This window comes from Mustelus asterias, chromosome 1 (assembly GCF_964213995.1).
Source record: "Mustelus asterias chromosome 1, sMusAst1.hap1.1, whole genome shotgun sequence".
NCBI classification, from domain to species: Eukaryota; Metazoa; Chordata; class Chondrichthyes; order Carcharhiniformes; family Triakidae; genus Mustelus; species Mustelus asterias.
In genome coordinates this window covers 21,159,882-21,180,766 of record NC_135801.1, presented here as the reverse complement: position 1 = coordinate 21,180,766, position 20,885 = coordinate 21,159,882, and the positions used below count along the sequence as shown (strand labels likewise).

The window sequence follows — 20,885 nt, the reverse complement described above, 5'->3', positions numbered from 1 at the left end:
CTCTCTCCTTTCCTTCTCTATGAATGATCTGCTTTGTTTGCATAGAACGTAAGAAACAATACTTTTCACTGTATACCAATACATGTGACAATCAAAAAATCAAGTAAAGTTTAGAATATGTGTTCAGCATGAGCACAAAAAGTAAGAAACCATGGTAGTTAGAAGAAATGCATTAGAATAAACTAGAATGAATGCTGAAATGGATGGTGTCACACTGGAACAAGTAATATTTAAGACCAATGACAACAGAAGATGGCAGATATGCAGAACTTAGAAGAAAAAATAGAGGGCCAGAAGTAATTTTGTGAAGATAAATGATGTGTTAACATAAACTCAAGATTATAACAGGGGAAAGAAACTCAACATGCTATGTTCACTTTCCTGTATGCCTCAGAAACTTGGACAATAAACAAAGATCTGTGGCTGAAAGTAGAGGCCTTTGAAATATGGATGCTGTGGTCTGTATTAAAAATTCCATACACAGACCATAAGACATGAAAAAGGGCTTGAAATTTTATGAAGGAAAAGAAGTCTTAGAAAGTGACATCCAGAAAAGAAAATATCAATGTTTTAGCCATTTGATCACAGCTGAAAAGCTTCAGAGATCTCATCTAGAGAGCAAAGTGGAGTATAGCGGAAAGAGCAGTTGATCTAGGTGTGGTTACATGACAAAAGTCACAGTGGTTGCAGATGGGCTATAGTGGAATGTGTGAGGATTGAGTAAGACAGATGAGCGTGACATATGACAGCATTTCTCTTGATAGAAGTAACTACAAGCAGCAGTTTAGGCTTTCTTGTAAGCATGTGAAAATACTAAGAAGGTCAGCCAAATAAAGGAAAAAGACAGGAAAATTTTGAAAGTCAATGACATGGAACATTGAGCTGGCTCCTGTGATCTTCCACTGGCGGGTTTGAAGGGTGGGGTGCAGGCTGGTTAAAATCCTGTGGAGATCCTGCCCTTTCCTGACCTGTCTGAAGGTATAGTGTGCCCTGCCGACCCTTGCATCTATTGAGGCCCTTATATGGTCAATTAATAGCCACTAACGGTCCCATCTTGCTCCTGCTATTATTTTATCTGTGCTGCAGGGAATACACCATGCAAGAAGCCCAGCAGCTTTAGCTGTTGGGGAGGGGGACACCTCCTTTGCTGGTCCCCTAAATCCATTGGAGGCATCATTCTTAATGTTATTACCCTCCACCCCCTCACCGGGATCAGGCTGACAGGCCCGAGGGAAATCTGACCTCCAACCTACCTGGGCTCCACAATGTGGTCGGACTGCCTGTAGTCTTAGCAGTGGCCAATGCTCTTAAAGTTTTAGTGTCACAAATAGGCCTACATTAACACTGCAATGAAGTAACTGTGAAAATCCCTGGGTACACTGAGGGAGAATTTAGCATGGCCAATGCACCTAACCGAAAGATGTGCTGGTTAGGTGCATGTCTGCATGGGTTTCCTCCAGGTGCTCTGGTTTCCTCCCACAGTCCGAAAAATGTGCTGGACTGTGGGAGGAAACCAGAGCACCTGGAGGAAACCCACGGGGAGAACGTGCAGACTCCGCACAGACAGTGATCCAAGCCAGGAATCGAACCCAGGTCCCTGATGCTGTGAGGCAGCAGTGCTAACCACTGTGCCACCATGCCACTCTTGATGGCATTACTGAGACTACAGAGCTGCCAGCCATCTGATAAGGCACAGCTCTCTAAGGCTGGATTTCTTCCCAAGCGAGGGGCAGAAGTCTTGCCTCAAAGCAATTAACACTGCTGCTAGTGTTAAATTGCTGTCAGGCAGCCTGCGGCATTGTGGGTGGGACTCCCTCCATACCCCCCGCCCGATTTTAGCCAGGGGACCAAAGGACTTTGCAAAGTCTCACCCTTTAACCTTGATTTTGTGTTAGGGGATACTGCCAGACACGTGAAGCATTTCCAACATTTTCTGATTTTATTTCAGATTTCCAGCATCCACGGTATTCTATTTTTGTGCAAGAGAAAATACTTTTTTTGTTTTGCTGCAATCCTACATTAAAACTGCTGCTTTTGCAAAAGAGAACTGGATTCAAATGACAATGTTTCTATTCTAGATGCAAAAATAAATTGCTGTGAATGCTGGAAATCTGAGTAGATTTCAGAACTGATTTAATCATTTGAGTAAATACCACTCGTTTAATAGAAAACTGCAGGTAATGTAAAATATTATTTTAAAAGATAATGGACAACAAATAGGTGATTACTTTTCAGCTTTGGTTATGCTGAAAATGTCGTCCCGTCTTTGCAGAATGTTGGTTAACCTGTACTTTCAACATTTTTTGGTTTATGTTGTTTTTGTAAAATTTTTCTCTAATTGTGGATCTGTGGAGATTTATTTTAATTTTAAGAGGGACATCCACATGTCAATATTCATCGTGTTTACTGTAAAAGATGACCTGATGGTGAGGTACCAAAAGATTGTGTGTGATTGCATTTTCAAAGCATATTGTGTTCTGAAATTTTTTGGAAGATAAATACTGTTTCAATCTGGGAAAGTATTCTATGATTCTGTTTTCCTTTGCAAAGCACTGCTGGTTTTACTGGGTTCATGGAAGAACAATTACTTGCAATGGGTGAAATGATTTTGTTTTAAAATTAGTGTGTCTCCATCAAGTATTCATTTGGGACCACTTTAAGTAGGCTGACTGGTCAATTGCTTTGGAAATTTGCAATGAGTAGTTGACAGTACATTAAACTCTTTATCTTGCTTCGGGAGTCATAGCAACGTTTTTTTTGTTCCACAACAACCAAGGTGTGCATAGTAAGATTTCACCAGGAAATGCTTATGTTTTGTTAAAATAGTGTTGGAAATGTTTTGATCTACCCATTCTATGTCAGTGACCAGATTCGATTAAAAAGCAAAACTGCATTTTAAAATGTTGAGTCATGCACATTTTCTATTCCTGCATACATTCCCACAATGCAAAATAATGCCAATTTAAATATGATTCTGTGCATTTATTTTTGATGTCCATTCATAAAAATCTTACTTTAATCCTGGGAAACTACCAATAAAAGAAAGTAAAGAACATGCATTTAATATAGCACCTTTTGATATGCTCAGAATATGCGTTAAAGCCAGTGCACGTTTTGACTGCAGTCAGGATTATAATGTAAGAAAAATGGCAGCCAAATTACCCATGGCAAGGTCTCCCATACAGCAATGAGACAATGACATGTAATCTGATTTAGTAATGTTGATGCGGAGGGATAAACTTTGGCCAAGACAATGGGGAAAACTCTCCTGCCCTTCTTTGAGATATGGATCTGAGTATTCACCGAGTCGGAATGACTCAGAAGCCCATAAAAAATGGAAGCCAAGTCCCCATACTGGGATTCCAGATCCCATTCCTGGGGTTTTTGATTTTTCAGGAGTGCTTTTTAAGGGTGCGAACTGATTGAGGTCAAAAGCCCACACCCTGCACTCTTGATCTGGCTGGCTCCATTACAGGGATAGGCATGTCCTAATCCTCCACAATTTTCATGCAGTTGGGCTAACTTTTCAAAGAATCATTGGTTCATGGCACTTAAAGCTTAAAGTTTATTTACTAGTGTCACAAGTAAGCTTACATTAACACAGCAATGAAGTTATTGTGAAAATCCCCTAGCTGCCATACTTCAGGTACACTGAGGGAGAATTTAGCAAAGCCAATGCACCTAACCAGCATGTATTTTGGACTGTGGGAGGAAAGCCATGTAGACGCGGACAGAACTTGCAAACTCCACACCAGAAGTCATATCATGTTGTACTTGTAAAGTTTCAGAATACTATTTTATTGAATGTTGGCCATGGCTTAGACAGTAACAATCTTGGCTCTAAGTCACAAGGTTGTGAGTTCAAATCCACTTCAGAGATTTGGGCACATAACTTAGGCTGTCACTCCAGTGCAGTAATGAGGGCTTGTTACACTGTCAAAGGTATCATTCCTCAGATGCCACCCTGGCAGCTGGTGCAATTTGAATTCAATTAATAAATCTGGAATATGCCCACTAGTCTCAGTAATGATGACCAAGTCAACTATCATCAATTGTTGTAAAAACCCATCAAGTTCACTAATGTCCTTTAGGGAAGGAAATCTGCCATCCTTACCCAGTCTGTTCTGCCTGTGACTTTAGACCCACAGCAAAAATGTTGACTCTTAACTGCCCTCTGATATGGCCCATGCAGTTCAAGGTAATTAGAGATGGGCAGCAAAGTCTATTGATACCCGTCTTGAAAGCTCCAGTTGTCCCAGCGTCTACATTCTTTAGGGGGAGAGTATTCTAAATTCCATCTTCCTTTTGTACAAAAAAGTGCTTCTGGAATTTCCTCAAACGGCCTGTCTATAATGACCCCTCATTCTTGAGGAAATAATTTTTTTTGAATGTATGCTATCAAATCCTTTCAACATTTCAATTAGATCACTCCTCTAACTTATTATCTTAAAGGAAAACAAGGCAGTTTGTTCTCATAATTTAACACTCTAAGTCCCCATAGCACTTTGCTGAATCTGTGCTGTACCTTCGCCAAAGCCAGTACATCATTCCTGAAGTGCCATGCCCAGAGCCAACCGGATGGGGCAGACCAAGGCTCGTACACTGAAACACAACATTGCCCCTTTGTAATCCAGCCCCTTTTAAGATAAAGTCAGCATTCCATTCACCTTTTTTTGATTCCCTTTTGTACTTTTCAACTAGTTATAAATGATTTGTGTGCTTAGATTCCCAAATCCCTTGGTTTCCCACGGTTTCAAAAATACTGAATTATCTATCTTGGGTCCAAGGTGATGACCCTAGTCTTGCCTTCATAGTTTTGCCTACTTGTTTAGTTTGTCCATGTTTCTTTGCAACTTTTTCCTCCCATCCCATGACTTGGCATCATCAGCAAACTTGGCAATACAGCTCTGTAATTAGTATTACATGTCTCATTTAATAGTAATGGTATTTTAAGGTGAAAGCTGCAGAAGGGATGAATGAAGTATAAGCATAAGGGACAGATTGCTAAAAGTAAACTGCCCAGCATATATAGCAATTTCAGCATGAATGGTCGAGGCAGTTCTCGGATTCATTTGATTTATTATTGTCACATGTATTGGTATACAGTGAAAAGTATTTTTTCTTGTGCACTATACAGACAAAGCATACCGTTCTAGGGAAGGAAAGGAGAGAGTGCAGAATGTAGTGTCACAGTCATAGCTAGGGTGTAGAAAAAGATCAACTTAGTGTGAGGTAGGTCCATTCAAAAGTCTGATGGCAGCAGGGAAGAAGCTGTTCTTGAGTTGGTTGGTACGTGACCTCAGACTTGTATCATTTTCCCGACGGAAGAAGGTGGAAGAGAGTATGTCCGTGATGCATGAGGTCCTTAGTTATGCTGGCAGTTTTCCGAGACAGTGGAAAGTGTAGACAGAGTCAATGGATGGGAGGCTGGTTTGCGTGATGGATTGGGCTACATTCACAACCTTTTGTAGTTTCTTGCGTTGATGAGCAGAGCAGGAGCCATACCAAGCTGTGATACAACCAGAAAGAATGCTTTCTATGGTGCATCTGTAAAAGTTGGTGAGAGTTGTAGCTGACATGCCAAATTTCCTTAGTCTTCTGAGAAAGTAGGGGCATTGGTGGGCTTTCTTAACTATAGGGTCAGCATGGGGGGGGACCAGGACAGGTTGTTGGTGATCTAGACACTTTAAAACCTGAAGCTATTGACCATTTCTGCTTCGCCCCCATTGATGTAGACAGGGGCATGTTCTCCACTATGCTTTCTGAAATCAATGACAATCTCCTTCATTTTGTTGACATTGAGGGAGCGATTATTGTCGTTGCACCAGTTCACCAGATTCTCTACCTCATTCCTGTACTCTGTCTCGCCATTGTTTGAGATCCGACCCCACTACGGTGGTGTCATTAGCAAACTTGAAAATTGAGTTGGAGAGGAATTAGTCCACACAGTCATAGGTGTATAAGGAGTATTATAGTTTACAACACAAATGGTTCCTGAATACCAGGTCTTAAGTCAAAACATCATAACTTGGAACCGATTTTCCCATAAGAACAATTTTGTTAATGAGGGTTCCTAAATCAAGGCCCAATATCCTATTTGCACCAAAATGCCCCATAACTTTGTACTCAATTAATTATAGATGAGTAATATATCAATTTAATGTATTTATTGACATTGCAGTATATGCATTTTTATGTTTTCATTGTATTGTACACTGCCTACAAATTATTATCTAAAAAGCATAGATAAATTTTAAAGTCTTAATTTTTCTTAATCATTCCTGGCTCATGGGTGAGTCTGGCTGGGTGGTTTTCAGGGGTTTTTGAATTGATTTGGAAAGATTGGTGGATAAATCCCCAGACGAGATGCATCCTAGGCTGCTGTGTGAGACAAGGGAGGGTCTCTGACACTAATTTTCAAATCCTCTTTGGCCACAGGAGAAATGCCAGAGGACTGGAGGACAGCTAATGTGGTACCATTATTCAAGAAGACAAGTAGGGGAAAAACAGGTAATTACAGGCCAGTGAGTCTAACATCAATGGTAGGGAAATTATTGGAAAATTTGAGGAGCAGAATTAATCTCCACTTGTAGAGACAAGGATTATTCAAGAATAGTCAGCATTTGTCAGGGGGAGATCATGTCTAACAAATTTGATAGAATTTTTTGAGGAGGTGACCAGGTGTGTAAATGAGGGCAGTGCAGTTTTCATGGACTTCAGTAAGGCTTTTGCCAAGGTCCTGCATGGGAGACAGATCTAGAAGGTAAGAACCCATGGGATCCAAGGCATTTTGGCAAATTGGATTCAAAATTGGCTTAGTGGCGGGGGTAATGGTTGAAGGGTATTTTCGTGACTGGAAGCCTGTGTTCAGTACCATAGGAATTGGTGATCCGTCCTGAGCTGTTTGTAGTGTACATTAATGATCTAGATGTGAATATGAGGGGTATGATCTGTAAGTTCGCAAATGAAATTTAGAAACATAGAAAATAGGAGAAGGTCATTTGGTTCTTGAAACCTGCTCCACCATTCATTATGATCATGGCTGATCATGCAACTCAAAAGCCTGATCCTGCTGACCCGCCATATCCTTTGATCTCCTTTGCTCCAAGTGCTATATTTAACTGCTTCTTGAAAACATACAATGTTTTGGCCTCAACTATTTTCTGTGGTAGTGAATTCCACAGGCTGATCACTCTCTGGGTGAAGAAACTTCTCATCTCTATCTTAAATGGTCTACCCTGTATCCGCAGGCTGTGACCCCTGGCTGTGCACACCCCCGCCATTGGGAACATCCTTCTTGCACCTACCCTGTCTAGTCCTGTTAGAATTTTATAGGTTTCATTGAAATACCCCTTCATTCTTCAGAACCCCAATGAATACAATCCTAACCGACTCAATCTCTCCTTGTACGTCAAAATGCACAAAAATTAGTGGTGTGGCAAATAACGAGGAGGAAAGCCTTAGATTGCAAGATGATATAGATGGGCAAATGGAATTTAGCCCTGAAAAGTTTGGACAGATGTTCTCATCATCTTGTAAATTTCTCTGTAGCAACTGTGCATGTTATATATACCCACTCACTGATGCACTGTTTAATGTTGGGGTCATGTTCCTCAAACCGGGACAAGGCAGTTTCCAAATGTTGAAATGCCTCAGCCATCTTTTGTGCTGTTAAGATTTTACAAGGAGGAGTCTCTTCAACAGTGGTGTAACTTCTTCCACTGCCAATTTTTGTTATTCCAATTCAATGAGGTCCTGATTAGTTAATTATTCAGCATGTGATGCGAGTAACTCATCAACATCCTCTGCAAAACCTAAGTTGAGTTCTTTGTCCATTTCAATAACATTTTGGTAACCTCTTCAACAGTGTCTGTAAAGCCATGAAAGTCACACAAGTATTCAGGACACAATTTTCTCCAAACATCATGTAAATCTGACTGTGTGACTTCATTCCATGACTCATCTATGTTCTTAACTGTATGGCAAATGTTGAAGTCCTTCCGGAATTCCTTCTGAGTTGTCCACCTTCCTTCTCGGTTGCTCTGAATGCATGGGCAAATATACATCTCAGACAGCAGGCCTTGAAGGACACAATTACCCCTTGTCCATGGGTTGCAACTGTTGGGTGGTGTTGGGGGTTAGAAGGACTACTTTGATGTCAGAATGCAAGTAATCAAAAATGGTTGGAGGACCAAGAGCATTATTGAGGGTTAACAATGCTTTAAATGCTGACGCATGGCACAAAATGATGGTTAAACTAATCCTCAAAGATGTACCTATTGCCCCCCCCCCCCTTCCTTGTGATTTGTTTTCCATATGACTAGGAGAAATGCTTTGCAATATCCCTTGAAAGTTCTGGGGTTTTCTGAATCGTACACAAGCAAAGGCTTAAGTTTAAAGTCACCCACAGCATTGGCATCAGGCAAAAGAGTGGGTCTGTCTTTAGCAGATTTGTACCCTGGCATGGATTTCTCCCCTTTGGCAATGTCGTTTCTCAAGTTTTTTTTCTGAAAGAACCCAGTTTCGCCAACATTTTAAAAACTTGCTGAGCAATCCAAATTGCTTGAAACAGTCTCCACAGCACTAGTTAACCTTCCCTGCAAGGATATTGATCTCTGCACTCTTCAGGTGGAACACATCCATTTTATGTAAGTTGTTGCTACCCCAGAACAGGCTCCAATGCCTCAAGGTCTCCCTCCTGCACCATTTCTCCTGTCACACAAGCTGTCTCATCTTGCTGTTTCTATACTTACCAGCATGTGGCCCTGAGGATTTTGGAGATTATCACATTTGTTGTGCTGCTCTTTAGTCTCCTCTGTAGCTCTTGAAACTCTGGGAGGGATTCTCCAGTCTCATCCGTGCCCACCCCGCTGCAAGTGAGAACAGAAAATTTAGCGTTCCAACCAAAAACTCCATTTACTTTCAGCGGCACCAGAGAATCCCAGCTGTGACTGAGGATGGAGATTTTTGGCATCTGCCTGTAGGACCTCGAACCTTTTGTATCCTATGTCATAGGTTCCAACATAGACCATGCCTTCTGGCTGTTCAGCTTCTGTACACATGGTTTTGCACCTGTTTTGTTTGGCATAAAGCACTGCAGAATGATAACACTAAAACTTAGATTTTTTTATTTTAATTATTAAATTTCTATGGTGTATTATGATAACAGCAGTATTGCCTCTGGAATCAGATTTTCATAAACCATTAGACCTCTTCTGGTTTGTTATCTGGAGCCTTTGACTACACTTCATCTTTGCAAACACCCACTAGAGGGAGTTGTGAACTCAAGGATCTGCCAAGCACGATCAAAGACATAGGGGCAATTTTAACCTAATTCTGGAATCACTGGGAAATCCATGGGATCAAGTGCAATACAAATTTTGCATCCCATCTACTGGGGGGAATTTTAACTATCCAGTCAGTCAGGAAGCCATTGGGATTGGGTGTAATGTTGATGTTACTGATTTTATTTCTCATAGAAGTCAATGAGTAACATTGGGTGGGGTACAAAATCAGCTTGGGTTCCCAACCTGGTGAGTTAGGTTAAAATTGCCCTCATTTAATGTGAAATTTAGTTCAGTAGTGCCCCTTGTTTGGGTGCTACAGATACATTTGGAGAACCTGCCCATTGTGAATCGTGCCAGACACCACCTTGGTGGGGCGCATTAGTGGGCACTTGACTAACGCTATTCCTGAAATATGCAGAGTAGACAGATCATTGCTGAATGATGCCAATAGTGCCATTTTGGAGCTCAGTGCTCTTTTAGCCTCACACAGCTGAACACATGTAAAGCAACAAGAAAAATCTCCCATCTGTGCTATTTAACACAATCATCAACTGTTTTAAGGTTAGTTCTTCTTTGATTTCTTCTGGCTGTTACTATGATTCTACTTGCATTTGGGGCTTTCCATGGTGCTTTCAAGTTGCAAACATCCGCAAGGAGTGGTGTAGCTGTTGCTGAAGAACTTTATAGTGATTTTAAGGCTTCTGAACAGATCCATGTTTCCAGATATGGATACACTAACTGGCATAAGACTGGGAGGATGAGCAGAAGCCATGCTGAACAGGATAAACTGTAGGAAGAGCGAGGTCTCCAGAACTATAATAACCAGCGTGAGCTTCTCCATTGATGCCTTTCTGAAGCTCTCTTTCTCATGTTGTGCCTTTCATCACTGTTTCCCAGGTCAGATTAACATCCTGCACAACTCTGAGCATTCGCTCCATCTACAGTGCACTTCCCCTCCAAGAGATGCAGGCTAGAAGTTAGTGGTGGTAGAAAGTTACAATTTTGGAGTAAAAGCAGCAAACGTTGGTCAGGCAGTATCTGTGGAGAGAAACTGAACTAACATTTCAGGTCTGGGACCTTCTGTTAGAACAGCTATGACTTTGGCCTCCAACAAAAACAGAAAATGCTGGAAAATCTCCACCGGTCTGACAGCATCTGTGGAGAGAGATTTTGGGCTCCCTGCTGATGGCTGCAGCTAATGAACAGCACCGGTAGCACTGGCTGCTCCCTGAAATCAATACAGCAAACAGGCAGCACAAAATTGGTGTGCTGTCTGCATTTCAATCAATGGACATAGCATCTTTATCTGTACACCCATTTTAGGGAGCATCCAATTTGACTCCCTACCCGCTGATGCACCTCAATGAGCACCCGGAAACAAGGCTTTAGAACTGAAGGCTTTAATACATTAACAATGAAACTACTAACACAAATTCACCCGTTCAGACTGAAGGGGTCCTGCCGGAGCAGGGGGTCTTATACCCTGCCACCGGAGGCGGGACCCCACTGGAGTGTGCCATGATAACACTTAGGACAGGTAAACACCCTAACCCAACAACATAGTACAACCCCCATAACAACAACACCCTAGCCCAACAGTAACACAATAACAACCCCAGTGGTGAACCAACGATGGTTCACCACATTCACCCCTCCTTTAGGAACCAAAGGTGGCGGGGTGGATGAAAACAGACAATGACAAAAAAAAATAACAGGATTCACAAGTCCAGACGGTCTGGAGGACCACACCGACGCTGCGATCTTCTCAACACCGGTTGCGAAACCGGAGCAGGTGCTTGCGGTGGCTCTCTCAAAGCAACATCCGGCTGTCCCCTCAAAGACTCCCGGGCCGGCCGGCCCTGATGAGGCGATGGTGTAGGGGATCCTGGAACGTTTGGTGGTGGTGGTGGTGGTGATGATGGTGGCGCCGATCTCCGAGACTCAGGCAAGCTGTACATGGGAGTAAAAGTGTTATGCACTGGTCCCGGTGCTGACCGCGCCACGTCTGGGGAAGTAATGAGGAGTAGTGGATCTGTGACTGGGGGAATAGGAGCGACAGGAGTTGCTACGTCCCCTGCGGGCGCCAGGTCTCTAATGGAGACAGTGTCCTCTCGCCCGTCAGGATATGCCACATAGGCATACTGAGGGTTGGCGTGGAGGAGTTGGACCGGTTCGACCAAGGGGTCGGACTTGCGAGCCCTCACATGGCGCCGCAGAAGGACGGGTCCTGGGTACGTCAACCAGGCTGGCAATGAGGTCCCCGAGGACGACTTCCGAGGGAATGAGAACATCCTCTCGTGGGGAGTAGCATTGGTTGCCATACACAGGAGGGAGCGGATAGAATGGAGCGCAGTTGGAAGGACCTCCTGCCACCGGGAGACTGGAAGGCCCTTGGATTTCAGTGCCAGTAGGACAGCCTTCCAGACTGTAGCATTCTCCCTTTCCACCTGTCCGTTACCCCTAGGGTTGTAGCTCGTGGTTCTACTAGAGGCAATCCCGAATGAGAGCAGGAATTGCCTCAAGTCGTTGCTCATGAACGACGAGCCCCTGTCGCTATGAATATAGCAGGGGTACCCGAACAGGGTGAAAAGCTCACTGAATGCCTTGATGACGGTGGCAGTCGACGTGTCCGCACAGGGGAAAACAAACGGAAACCGGGAAAATTCGTCTATTATGTTAAGAAAATAGACATTCCGATCCGTTGAGGGAAGGGGGCCCTTAAAATCTACACTCAGCCTCTCAAAAGGGCGAGTGGCCTTGACCAAATGTGCCCGGTCTGGTCGATAAAAGTGTGGTTTGCATTCTGCGCAAATCCGACAACTTCTAGTAACTGACCTGACCTCCTCCACCGAGTAGGGTAGGTTGCGGGCTTTTATGAAGTGGTAGAGTCTGGTGACTCCAGGATGACACAGATCATTGTGGAGAGCCTTCAAGCGGTCCTCCTGCATGATGGCGCATGTTCCGCGCGAGAGGGCATCCGAGGGCTCATTGAGCTTCCCTGGACGATACATAATATCGTAATTATAGGTGGAGAGCTCAATTCTCCACCGCAAGATCTTATCGTTCTTGATCTTGCCCCTCTGCGTGTTACTGAACATAAACGCCACGGATCGTTGATCCGTGATCAGGGTGAACCGCTTACCTGCCAGGTAATGGCGCCAGTGTCTGACTGCCTCCACAATGGCCTGAGCCTCCTTTTCCACCGCTGAGTGCCGAATCTCTGGGCCTTGAAGGGTGCGGGAAAAAAACGCGACGGGCCTGCCTGCCTGGTTTAGTGTGGCGGCTAGGGCGAAGTCCGATGCATCACTCTCCACCTGGAAAGGGATGGATTCATCCACCGCGTGCATCGTGGCTTTCGAGATGTCGCTTTTCAAAACCTTGAAGGCCAATTGGGCCTCCGGCGTAAGTGGGAAGGTCGTGGACTTAATGAGCGGACGAGCTTTGTCCGCGTAGTTGGGGACCCACTGTGCATAATACGAAAAGAACCCGAGGCATCTCCTCAGTGCTTTCGTGCTAGCGGGCAAGGGAAGTTCAGTGAGTGGGCGCATACGGTCTGGATCAGGGCCAATGACCCCGTTTTCCACCACGTATCCGAGGATGGCTAACCTACGCGTTCGGAATACGCACTTCTCCCTGTTATAGGTCAGATTCAGGCGAGATGCAGTGCGTAGAAAGTGTTGGAGATTCGTGTCGTGGTCCTGCTGGTCATGGCCGCAGATGGTGACGTTATCCAGGTACGGGAAGGTAGCCCGCAACCCGTTCTGGTCCACCATTCGGTCCATAGCACGCTGGAAGACCGAGACCCCATTGGTGACACCAAATGGAACCCTGAGGAATTGGTATAGACGACCATCCGCCTCAAAAGCCGTATATTGTCGGTCCTCTGGGCGGATGGGGAGTTGATGGTAGGCGGACTTAAGGTCTATGGTAGAAAACACTCGGTACTGCGCAATCTGATTGACCATATCAGAAATGCGCGGGAGAGGATACGCATCCAGCTGCGTGTATCTATTAATGGTCTGACTATAGTCGATGACCATCCGAGGTTTGTTCCCGCTTTTGACTACCACGACCTGCGCTCTCCACGGACTAGCACTGGCCTGTATGATCCCTTCCTTGAGGAGCCGCTGAACCTCAGATCTAATAAAGATCCGGTCCTCAGCGCTGTAACGCCTACTTTTAGTAGCGATGGGCTTGCAGCCAGGTACCAGATTTTTAAAAAGGGATGGTGTCGTGATCTTCAGGGTGGATAGATTGCACGCGGGGCGCTTTGGGCAATTTGGAGGCTGCGGCTGGTTCCCTACTGCCAGTGAAGGGAGTGGCCCACCGTACTGTAGGATCACACTCCTCATGTGGGCCATAAAGTTTAGTCCGAGGAGAATTGGCGCGCAAAGGTGAGGTAGCACAAGGAGCCTGTATTGCTCGTAAACTGTGCCCTGTACCTCAAGAGTTACCATACATCGTCCTTGGATCGGTACAGACCGGGACTGTGATGCCATGGAAATGGTCTGTTTGGCAGGGAGAACCCGGAGTCCACACCTTTTAGCAGTTTCAGGGTGTATGAAACTTTCGGTGCTCCCACTGTCAAACAGACAATTCACAGTTCTGCCACTAACCTTTACCTCCATCATGGAATGTTCCAGTCTGTAATGCCTGGTCTGATCCAGAGAGATCGACGCCACCGTTGGCCCCTGGGCGTCACTGCATGCTGCCGATGTGGATGCTGAGGACCCCTGCTGGTCGCTGCTGCATGCTGCCGATGTGGATGCTGAGGACCCCTGCTGGTCGCTCCTAGTCGTCGTGGACCATGATGGCCGCCCCCATGAATCGCATGTGGCCGAGGGCTCCAAGCGCAGCGACTCCTGGTGGTCTTCCTCCTCCTCTGTCTGCCACGATGGCGCCGTCCTGAGATCGCACGTGGTCGGACCTCGTGGGTACTGCAGCGCCGAAGGAGATGGTCTCCGTTCTGGAGGGTTACAAGCTGCACTGCCGTTTTTAGGTTTGGACCTGCAGACTTTGCTGTAGTGGCCTTTTTTACCGCACTGGCTGCAGATTGCCGTTCTTGCCGGACACTGTTGCCGTGGATGCTTGGCCCCACCGCAAAAATAGCATCGCTGGCCACCTGGAGCTGCCGCCGTCGTCGAATCGATCTGGGAGCGCGGGTTCGCGGGGCGAGGAGGGAGCAGAGCTTGCTCCAACCACGTTGACTGCACGTGGTCCTCGGGGTACAGCGCCAAGCTCTTCGACGCCGCCTCCAACCTCACGGCCATCCCCATTGCCTGGGTCAAGTTGAGTTTCCCCTTTTCTAATAATTTAAGTCTGATGTACGAGGACCCTACCCCTGCTACGAACGCGTCTCGGGCGAGGTCTTGCATGTACTGCTCGGCGGAGACATCCTTACAGTCACAACCCCTGGCAAGCTGCAGGAGTTCATTGGCGTAGTCTTCTATGGTCTCGCCCGACTGCCGACGTCGTGTAGCGAGGAGATAACGAGCGTGAATCTCGTTGGGTGGCGTAATGTACCTATTCTTTAGGAGCTCGACGGCACCCTGGTAAGTGGAAGCTGCACGAATGGCTAGGTAAATCGTGTCGCTTACCCTTGCGTGGAGGACCTGGAGTCTATCACTGTCTGTAGTGATAGCTACCGAGGCTGCCAGGTAGTCCTCGAAGCACTTCCACCAATGTTCGAACGTGTTAGCTGCACCGACCGCACGTGGGTCCAGTGTCAGACGATCCGGTTTTAGGATCTGTTCCATATTCTCAGTTAATGTATTAAATTGATGCACCTCAATGAGCACCCGGAAACAAGGCTTTAGAACTGAAGGCTTTAATACATTAACAATGAAACTACTAACACAAATTCACCCGTTCAGACTGAAGGGGTCCTGCCGGAGCAGGGGGTCTTATACCCTGCCACCGGAGGCGGGACCCCACTGGAGTGTGCCATGATAACACTTAGGACAGGTAAACACCCTAACCCAACAACATAGTACAACCCCCATAACAACAACACCCTAGCCCAACAGTAACACAATAACAACCCCAGTGGTGAACCAACGATGGTTCACCACACCCGCATGTAAAATGTGCTTGTGAAAATTGTTGTTTTTCTGACAAAAATATATGCAAATATTGAATTGCACAAGAAAAATGAATATAGGTTCTTGTAAGAAGCTGTGCCTCAGAAATGGCTGAATAGGCAATAACCTGAGAGAATAAACTAAGGGGAGGTGACAACCTATTGCTAGACTATTAATCCAGAATCTCAGCTAATGTTCTAGGGACCCAAGTTCGAATCCCACCACAGCAGATGGTGAATTTTGAATTCAATAAAAAATATCTGGAATTAAGAGTCTACTGATGACTGTGAAACCATCACTGATTGTTGGAAAAACCCATCTGGTTCACTAATGCCCTTTAGGGAGGGAAATCTGCTGTCTTTACCCAGTCTGGCCTACATGTGACTCCAGACCCACAGCAATGTGGTTGACTCTCAACTGCCCTCTGGCAACTAGTGATAGGCAATAAATGCTGGCCAGCCAGTGACGCCCATGTCCGACAAATGAATAAAAAAAATAGATTCAAGATGATTGGCAAAAGAACCAGAGGCGACATGAGGAAAAGCCTTTTTATGCACCAAATTGGAATCCTATACTGCATAGGGTGGTGGAAACAAATTCAAAACATTTCAAAAGACAATTGGATAAACGTTTGAAGGAGAAAAATTGCAGGAATTTGACCTAAGAGAGGGCATGTGGCCCAGTGGATTGTATTTTGAAAGATCTAGCACTGACTCAAAGGGTTGAATGGTCTCATTCTGTCCTGTACTGTTAAATGATTGATTCTATGAAAGTGACACAAACCAGGAATGATATAGCAGTCAGTCAGTGGAACCCAACTTTATATTTACAAGCCGTGCAAACTTGTAACTAATTTTTACTTTTTATTTTCAAAAATGCTATCTTTTTCAGACCTCAACCAGAGTTTACAGTTTGTGGTTTCTTGAGGTACACACGAAACAAAGACCATGGAAACACCCGAAGTTGACTTTCTGAGAGACCAAGGTAATCCTTACACAGCAGCAGAATACGGTACTCAAAACCGTTGTGTCGCCTTCACATCTGAGACTATATTCTGAGACATAAATATGTAATGGTGCATTCCAAAGATGTAGTCCCATCAACCGTTTTATCTGAGTTTATAATAAATCAAACTTAAATTATAATGTTACATTAGCACGGAATGTACAATGGCTTTGAAATACACTCCTTTGGCATCTTACTTTTTATTGTGCATCCATATGCTAAGATTTAAAAGGATATCCTGCGGCTGAGATTCCCTGGGGAGCTTAATGGTCGGTAAGAGCCAACTAAAAGGATTAAGAGTCGCATGTAGCTGTACCATGGGATGTAATACTCACGATTCTCATATATATCATAGGAAATAATACACACGTTTCCCGATGGACATTATATAGTTGATTGATTAATTGCTTTGTCTCTTTTGTAGTTGAATCAAATTAATCTTGTAGCTATAGAATGCACCCAACTGTAAAGCTGATGCACCTTGTTCTGGCCAGGTGATAAGTGACGGAATGGCTCCCTTTTTCCACTCCTCGATTGACTGCAAGAGGTGTTTTAAAAGAATACACTTCCCAATTCAGTGATTTTTTTTTAATTGAGTGCTGTGACTGTAAAAGACACACAGACAGGTGTTCTTGTAGGTTTTTTAAAAAGTAATGAGAATAGTATTTATTGTAAAATAACAAAAGCTCCTCAAATCTCTCATGAATTCAAGAGTTCACACACAATTAAGTTACAAAGTGGGAGGACTTTTCAATATAAAGGATGACTTTATAACAACTTTTAGAGAAGCACCTTTTTCAATTTCAGTGAAAAGTACTTTGCTTGCAAATTTGTATTCATAGATCCTTCTACTTTTCTGTCAGGCACCTTGGCCGGCTAACAGCCTAAGCAGGCTCTAACTGAGATCATCTATGCACTGATTTTACGCGGAGCATCTAAACCTGACCCAATTGTGAAAATCAGAAAGGGTTCCTGGTCCAGGTTACTGCTCAGCAAGCCCTGCTGGAAATATTTGTGTAGAACATTGAGTGAGGACTGGACCTGGCTCCATCATATTGTCTCCCACATCTAAATCATTCCATCATTCTGAGCTGGGTTAAAGCCAGAGACTAAAGAACAGTGAGCTGAATGAAAAGCCACAAAGTAAAAGATCTTTGAGTTGAATGGGGGTAAATCCTTTCCACAGAAGGTGCATATCTAATATTCACTTTAATATCTTACATTGTCCTTAAATATTAAAGGAAAGTAGATTTCAGGACTTCAAAGCTAAATTCCCCACCATTTGAAGGGGAAGTATTATAGTTACAAAAATTGAGTGATTTGAAAGAGAATTTTTCAGCCAAATTTTCTGGGCCATCTGGCGAACAACCCGAAACACAATTGAAATCGGGGGGGTGGGGGGACTGGAAAACACACCACAGTGGGCGAGGGAAGCGCGCGCACCCTGCCCCCCCCCCCCCCCCCAAACTTAGTTTTCGGAATTAGATGAACACCCTCTGGTTCATGCTCTCTGGCAGGTCATCTTTGACTAATTTATAAGATGTCCTTAAGCAAGGCTATAGATCTGGTGGTAGGTTCTGATGAGGAGAAATTTTCCATGACGGAAAGAATGTTCAAACATGGTATGAAATGTTGACTCATGTTCAATTTTGTGTTCTATAGTTCAGCGGTTAAATGCCGTGCTCAGTCAATATCAAGCAGGGCAGCTGACCAGATCTCCTGTTAGTCAGGTACTGTTATTTCCAAAATTTATATTTCCAATTTTTCTTTTGCTGTGTTAATCTTTTAGGAGTTATATATTTGGAAAAAGTGTCGCTGCAGAATTTCTATAATGGGGTTGGAATTGCATTCTTTATCTACTACACAAATTCTATATTGTCTTTTTTGCACCATGCAATTGTCAAAACTTAAATATTTGGTGGTGGATTTTCTTTCCCCTATATATGATATACTGCTAATTCTATAAGGGGCTGTTGTCAGATTCCCACCCCACTCCCCAAAGAGAATGAGACACCAGTCACTCAACCTGTTAGCCATAGAATTTCTCAAGGTAAAATGTCAGGAAGATGTATAAGTGTACACCATAATTTTGCAGGGAAGTGTTATTAACTAGTTTTTATGCAGTCACCTATGCTGTTAAGCTTGGGTCAGTTGACTTGGTAGAAAATGTTTTCTGTCAATGAAAAAATGTTGGCAATCTAATTTTTATTGTTGCTGGAGTAGGTATAACTTTATCTGTTTTGAACATGGTATTGAAAATGTATTGAAATTCAAGAACATGGTAAATACAAAACCTTCCTAACAGGCAAAAGTGCACGTCCAACATGGAAGAATTATGCTATGAATATTCTTCCTCCTTTACTGTTAAATACAGCTATAAGTAATGGACACATGAACCAAACAATTGGTTCTGGGCGCTCTGGTTTCCTCCTACAGTCCAAAGATGTGCTGGTTAGGTGGATAGACCTGAACAGGTGCCGGAGTGTGGCGACTGGGGGAATTTCACAGTAACTTCATTGCAGTGTTATTGTAAGCCTTACTTGTGACTAATAAATAAACTTTAAAATATAGATTTTCGAAGTGTTTATTTTCCAGTTAATACTTTCCTCCCCACCCCCTCCTGCATCCTCATTTGTAGGTTATGGTTCAAATCACAGTCTGACAGTGTTTGTTCCTCCATTTTCTGAAGACTAGGGGGTCACATGAAGGGTTTGTGTCATTTCCAGTTTTAGCAACAAGTTCTATTCAACTTCCAAAACTCCAATTGCTTTGGGAGTGAAAAGAGCAATTTAACTGTGCAATTCAGAAACCCAGGATGAAATAATATTGCAAACTTGTCAGTCTTTTGACTTGTAAGGATGTTAGCTGGGACTCTCCCAGCTGGGAGACATCAGCAGGCAGCCTTTAGTGGGATTCGCAATCGGCCTCCCAGGCCCCCTTTTTTTCCCCCACATAATCAGCCCCACACCGGAAATCGGCATGGGGCTGATTAGCATATTGAAATTTTAATATGATTAGCGGGCTCTAGACAGTCGGCTCCCCTGGTGCCGGGGAAGGTTCCCACCAGTGGGGTTTACAACTGGTCCCCACCAACAGCGAACAGGCATGCTCGCCCTACTGGTGGGAGCAGAGGCCAGTGAGTACCACCCCTGGAAATCGGGGGCAGAGGGTTGTGCCCCTTGGGCAGTGCCAACCTGGAATCCTGGTACTGCCCACCAGGCAGTGCCAAGAGGGATTGGGCCTATTTGAGTGGTGATCAATGATTGGGGGGGACCCCGCTGCTACTCTGCAGTGGGATTAACGAGGGAGGGAGGTGTCGGGACTGGCCATCGGGCGTGGGGAGTCTGGTAAGCCAGTGGGGGGGGCCGGGAAGGTCAGCGATCGGGGGAGGAGTTCGGGAGGCCGGCGATGGGCTGGCCAGTGTGCGTGTTCCAATCTCCCCACTGAGAAATCAGCGCATGCGCAGTGGCCTGCTCAGCTCTATGCTGCTGGCCTCTCGGGCGGGATGAGGCCCCATCCCCCCACTTAACAGTGTGAATCTTTGAGGCCCTCTGTGATGCAGAGTGTTAGAGATTCATTTAGCTAAGTACGCCCAAAACACGGACAGGAAAATCTCCCATTTTCCTGCCAGTTGGCCGCTTAGTTGTTTTTTTGGGAGAATCCCGGCCGTTCTATTTGAAACTCGTTGCTGGAGTTGTAGAGCCTTATTGGGAAAGGCTCAGTGCTTGATGGGAAAACTATTTTGACAAATCAGTTCCGTAATTGCAGTATTTTCTCTGATCTAGGTTGGGCATTTAGGTGAACATGATCCTCCAGCACCCTGGCTCATAGACAAATGGTAATGTTTTTCTTGGTTTAGTATAAATATCTTGTTTGTGCAATCTGTCATTCTCATTATGAAAGCATTGATATCAAATATTTGGGAATGTAGTATACCCCTGAATCAGGTCTTCAAGTTTTATAATTTTCAGTAAAACATTAGGAGGTTTTTATAACTGATCACAATGCCTGTTTTCCGGCAGGGGAGGCGGCTTGCCATGGGCCACCAGCACGGTCTTCCGGTCCCACCGAAGTCCATAGCCGTTTGCATTGCTTGCTGGCTGCACAGCCAGGGAACCTGCCAGGGGGTTCACCATTGGCGGGACTGGAAGATCCCACTGACAGGAAGGGCCTGAAAATCCTGACATTTTTTTCATAAGTTTTCTATTCTCTGAAATTAAGTGAAAAATCTTTAACAGCATGCTGTCAAACCCAGCTAGTTAAGGAATAGTGTGTGATACAAAGGAAATCTATGGCAAAGGAGTCCAAAGCTTTCAAAGGAAGGAGGAAAATTGTGCTAAAGCTTTGATATCTGCTGATTATTTGGCTCTTTCCTCTTAAACCACATTTAGTAACCATACTGTTCCCAAGCCTCAAAATATATTTCGTAGAAATCATTGAAAATTCATGTGACTGAAGGATGCCCTTTGGCCCATTATGTCCATGCCAGTCTACAAAGAGTTGGCCAACCTAA

General features: G+C 44.5%; 1 protein-coding gene across 2 annotated transcripts in view; it reads left to right on the top strand.

The window, feature by feature from the left end:
* sclt1 (sodium channel and clathrin linker 1) overlaps positions 1 to 20,885 on the top strand; it is a 101,704-nt gene that overhangs the window by 5,641 nt on the left and 75,178 nt on the right. For both annotated transcript variants that reach the window (XM_078210322.1, XM_078210328.1), the window contains exons 2-4: positions 16,259 to 16,351; positions 18,035 to 18,102; positions 20,158 to 20,210. In XM_078210322.1, coding sequence (XP_078066448.1) covers positions 16,315 to 16,351; positions 18,035 to 18,102; positions 20,158 to 20,210 — 158 coding nt within the window. In that variant the 5' untranslated portion in view covers positions 16,259 to 16,314. The remainder of the gene's footprint in view (positions 1 to 16,258; positions 16,352 to 18,034; positions 18,103 to 20,157; positions 20,211 to 20,885) is intronic.